Source organism: Staurois parvus, unplaced genomic scaffold, assembly GCF_062004578.1.
Source record: "Staurois parvus isolate SC_StPar_1 unplaced genomic scaffold, SC_StPar_1.0 ptg002408l, whole genome shotgun sequence".
Lineage (NCBI taxonomy): Eukaryota > Metazoa > Chordata > Amphibia > Anura > Ranidae > Staurois > Staurois parvus.
Genome location: NW_028320204.1, coordinates 134,164 through 139,536, shown reverse-complemented (window position 1 = coordinate 139,536; position 5,373 = coordinate 134,164). Strand labels below are relative to the sequence as shown.

At 49.1% G+C, this 5,373-nt stretch overlaps 1 gene segment (V, D, J or C); it reads left to right on the top strand.

The window, feature by feature from the left end:
• Nucleotides 1-2,010: 2,010 nt before the first annotated feature.
• On the top strand, nucleotides 2,011-2,565 carry LOC149430921 (immunoglobulin kappa constant-like; the record flags this gene model as incomplete). The annotated part of the segment is given in 2 exon segments: nucleotides 2,011-2,310; nucleotides 2,516-2,565. Coding segments are annotated over 2 exon segments (350 nt in total), but the record flags the coding sequence as incomplete, so codon positions are not given.
• Between the last annotated feature and the right edge of the window lie 2,808 nt (nucleotides 2,566-5,373).

Below are 5,373 nucleotides of genomic sequence, written 5' to 3'. Positions count from 1 at the left end.
TTGCAACCACAATACTTGTGCATGTCAAATATAAAAGTGGACTGGAATTCTTCCTCTTCCTCCTTCTTCTTCTTCCTCCTCTTCTTCCTCTTCTTCCTCTTCTTCCTCTTCTTCCTCTTCTTCCTCTTCCTCCTTCCTCCTCCTTCTTCCTTTTCTTCCTCCTTCCTCCTCCTTCTTCCTTTTCTTCCTCCTTCCTCCTCCTTCTTCCTTTTCTTCCTCCTTCCTCCTCCTTCTTCCTTTTCTTCCTCCTTCCTCCTCCTTCTTCCTTTTCTTCCTCCTTCCTCCTCCTTCTTCCTTTTCTTCCTCCTTCCTCCTCCTCCTTCCTTTTCTTCCTCCTTCCTCCTCCTTCTTCCTTTTCTTCCTCCTCTTCTTCCAGGTCACGGCTCATGCGCAGATTTTTTATTGGTAAAAAGATCAGCCGATTTGCTCATCATTGCCAGGAAAATCGGCCGATCGGCAAAATCAGCTGATGTTTTTGCAACTTTACCGATAAAAAAAGTGGCAAAATCCCCAAAAAATGGCCGACCTATTAACCCACTAACGGCCCGAAAATCAGCCGATTTTTTTTTTTTTTTTTTTTTTTTTTTTCATCCAAAAAATTGGCCGATTTTAGATCCATCTATGGCCTTCTTAACCTCTTGCCGACCGCGCATAGCTGAATGACGGCTTCACCGCGGCCGGCCAGTTCTGAGTGGACGTCATATGACGTCCTCCCAGAACGCGCTCTCCTGCGCGCCCCAGGGGGCGCGCACCCGGCGATCTCCGTGATTGCTGTGTCCTACGGACACAGCTGATCACGTGATGTGGTGAAAGGCCGATCCCACCGGCCTTTTACCACGTGATCAGCGGTGTCCAATGACACGCTGATCACAGGGAAATGCAAGTGCCGGTTCTCGGCTGCACTTTCCTCACACTGTCAGATCGTGAGGAAAGTACTGCCGAGAACCGGCAGTTGTCAGAGCGGGGATCGGCACCGATCATCAGGGCACTGATGATCAGTGCCCTGATGATCGGTGCCCAGCAGTGACACCCGCAAGTTCCGCCCAGCAGTGCGCCCACTAGCCGCGCCCACCCGTTCCCAGCAGTGCCCCCACCTGTGCCCAGCAATGCACCCACCTGTGCCACTCTGCAGTGCCACCTACCTGTGCCCAGAAGTGCCACCTACATGTGCCCAGCAGTGCCACCCACCTGTGCCCACCCACCTGTGCCCACCAGTGCCACCCACCTGTGCCCACCAGTGCCACCCACCTGTGCCCACCCACCAGTGCAGCCCAGCAGTGCTGCCAGTCAGTGCCCAGGGGTTGTGGCAGTCAGTGCCGCCAGTCAGTGCCCAGAAGTGATGCCAGTCAGTGCCGTCTATCAGTACCCATCATCAGTGCCGCCTATCAGTGCCGCCTATCAGTGCCGCATATCAGTGCCGCCTATCCGTGACCCCTAATTAGTGCTGTCTATCAGTGCTGACTATCCGTGCCACCTCAGTGCTGCCTATCAGTGCCCTTTAGTGCTGCCTATCAGTGCCGCCTATCAGTGCCCATCAGTGCCGCCTCATCAACGCAAATCAGTGAAGGAGAAAAAATACCTGTTTGAAAAATTTTATAAAAGAAACAAATAAACTTTTTTTTTTTTTTTTTTAATTTTTTGCACATTTTTTAATTTATAGCGCAAAAAGTAAAGCGCCCAGTGGCGATTAAATATCACCAAAAAGCTCTATTTGTGAGAAAAAAATGATCAAAATTTCATATGGGTACAATGTTGCATGACCGCGCAATTGTCAATCAAAGTGCGGCAGCGCTGAAAGCTGAAAATTGGCCTGGTAAGGAAGGGGGTATAAGTGCCCAGTAGGCGAGGGGTTAAGTCACGCCTGAGGCAGGCAACTGGGATGACATCATATGACGTCCACCCAGGATGGGAGACCTCCCACTCAGCCATTGTTTGACAAAAGTCTGGGAGGAAAGTGGTTAAATGATGTTTATGATGCTGGCAGAACATGATGTATAATATATTTTTCAGCTTCTCCACAGATTACCATCACAGAAAAATTGGTTGTTAAAAACAGGGAGAATATCCTCCGTAGTGTCATTTCTGGTTTCTACCCGGTGGACATTGAAATTAAATGGCTCCGGGATGGAGAGAAACTGGACAAAGTTATCCTGGAGAAACCTCAGAGAAGCCCGGATGGGACATACAATGTGAGGAGCTCAGTAACATTAATACCCACTGAGGAGGACAGAGAGAGGACCTTCTCCTGTAGAGTCCAACATAAGTCTCTCACTGCACCTCTCCAGGAAGACTTCCAGCTGGAGTATGGAGGTAACATAATCATTTCTCTGTATGTACTAACTGATCGACACCTCAGCTCAATCATATGGCGTGAGGGGGGGGGGGTCTTGACTCCTGTAATTGATGACAATGCTAGGTAAGCTGAGGTACAGGTAAAATTGTCCCATTCATATGGTTGGAGGGCCTTAAAGCAAGCCTAAATCACTTTAAAACACGCCCTACTTCACCTCTGTAGATGCAGGCATTGTGGAGAAATGTGTCTTTAAAGCTCAACAGGTGCACTGAAATCACAGCTCCTTTCCCTTTTACACCCCATTCACACAGTGGGGTGAATTTAATAAAGGGAAAAAGACTGTGCACTTTGTAAGTGCAGCTGCATCCAGCAAGTGCACTTTTTCCAAAGCTCAGTAAATGCAATGAAGCTTCACTATGCAAAGAATACCCAATCACATGCAGGGAACATGAAAAAAGACTTTTAACTTGCACATGATTGGATGATAGAAGTCAGCAAACATCTTCTCATTTACTAAGCTCTGAAGCAACTGCTCTTGCAAAGTGCACAGTCTATTTGCCTTTAGCAAGGCCTAATTCACACAGACCTGCTGGAGCGCACAGCCATGCAAGGACTGTGTTTGCTGCATGGGAATGCACAAGAGTGCAGGGCTGCACACTCATCGAATTGGGAGCAGCACTGTGTTCATGCAGCCGCTGAGTCCCAACTGACATAAAAGGGACTGCCTGCACCTGGATGCATGGAAAGTCTTTGCATCCTCATGTGGACAAACATGGCCTTCACACGGATGTATGCTGCAGTACGCCTGTGAGAACACGCTCTTACATGGAGCTGCAGTTAGGGGGCGCTATGATGTGCGTCTGTGCTGTACTGCTATGTGCTGATATGTCATGCCTTGCTGTGTTCCGCAATGAAATGTTATGTCTGCATTTTACTGCCGCTCAGCACACCGCACCTCCCAGCTGCGTTGCAGTGTGAACAGGACTGTTTTCTATGGTTCTGTGCGCCCTAGTGGTCACTGGCATTTATGCAGTGCAGCAAACGTAGGTCGTTGCACTGAGCGTGAATTAGCTCTTTGAGTTCCTATCGTGATTTTTGAGGATTAATTACTTCACAGTACAAGCAATTACAGAGGTCAGTGACAGCTTGTTTTGTAGCTCTTTTTTTTGGGTGATTTTTAATACAGTGAGGAACAGAAGTATTTGAACCCCCTGCGATTTTGCAAGTTCTCCCACTTCTCCATCATGGAGGGTCTGACATTCACATTGCAGGGGATTCCCACTCTGAGGACAGAATTCAGGAGATCACATTGCAGGGGATTCCCACTCTGAGGACAGAATTCAGGAAATCCCATTGTATGATTTGTAAAGAATGTATTTGTCTTGCACGGCTGAACAGAAGTATTTGAACCCCTGAGAAGATCCGTGTTAATATTTGGTACAGAAGCCTTTGTCTGCAATTCCAGAGGTCAGACGTTTCCTGTAGTCCTTGGCCAGGTTTGCACTGCAACAGGGATTTTGGCCGACTCCTCCACACCGATCTCCTCTAGATCTGTCAGGTTTCGGGGCTGTCGCTGAGCAACACGGAGTTTCAGCTCCCTCCAAAGATGTTCTATTGGATTTAGGTGTGGAGACTGGCTAGGCCACTCCAGAACCTCGATATGCTTCTTACGGAGCCACTCCTTGGTTCTCCTGGCTGTGTGCTTCGGGTCGTTGTCATGTTGGAAGACCCAGCCATGACCCGTCTTCAATGTTCTGACTGAGGGAAGGAGGTTGTTGCTGAAAATCTCACAATAAATGGCCCCATTCATCCTCTCCTTAATACAGTGCAGTCGTCCTGTCCCCTTCACAGAAAAGCACCCCCAAAGCATGATGTTACCACCCCCATGCTTCACAGTAGGGATGGTGTTCTTGGGATGCAACTCATCCTTCTTTTTCCTCCAAACACGAGTGAAGTTTAGACCAAAAAGTTCTCCTTTGGTCTCATCTGACCACATGACTTTCTCCCATGCCTCCTCTGGATCATCCAGATGGTCATTGGCAAACTTCAGACGGGCCTGGACATGTGATGACTGGAGCAGGGGAACCTTCAGACGGGCCTGGACATGTGATGACTGGAGCAGGGGAACCTTCAGAGGGGCCTGGACATGTGATGACTGGAGTAGGGGAACCTTCAGACGGGCCTGGACATGTGATGACTGGAGCAGGGGAACCTTCAGACGGGCCTGGACATGTGATGACTGGAGCAGGGGAACCTTCAGAGGGGCCTGGACATGTGATGACTGGAGCAGGGGAACCTTCAGACGGGCCTGGACATGTGATGACTTGAGCAGGGGAACCTTCAGACGGGCCTGGACATGTGATGACTTGAGCAGGGGAACCTTCCGTGCAATTCATGATTGGAAACCATGACGGCGTAGTGTTCTACCGACAGTGACCTTTGAAACTGTGGCCCCAGCTCTCTTCATGTCATTGACCAGCTCCTCCCTTGTAGTTCTGGGCTGATTCCTCACCTTTCTTATCATCAGTGATACCCCACGAGGGGACATCTTGCATGGAGCCCCAGTCCGAGGGAGACTGACAGTCATCTTTAGCCTCTTCCATTTTCTAACAATTGCTCCAACAGTTGATCTATTTTCACCAAGCTGCTTGGCAATTGCCCCGTAGCCCTTTCCAGCCTTGTGGAGGTCCACAATTTTGTCTCTGGTGCCTTTTGACAGCTCTTTGGTCTTGCCCATGGTAGTAGTTGGCGCCTGACTGACTGTGGGGTGGACAGGTGTCTTTAAAGAGCTCAGACAGGGGCTACTAAGTGAGATGAATGAGTGGAGTAGAGGTGGACTTTATAAAGGCGCAGTAACAGGTCTTTGAGAGCCAGAATTCTTGCTGTTTCTTAGGTGTTCAAATACTTCTGTTCAGCCGTGCGAGACAAATACATTCCTTACAAATCATACAATGTGATTTCCTGAATTCTGTCCTCAGAGTGGGAATCCCCTGCAATGTGATCTCCTGAATTCTGTCCTCAGAGTGGGAATCCCCTGCAATGTGATCTCCTGAATTCTGTCCTCAGAGTGGGAATCCCCT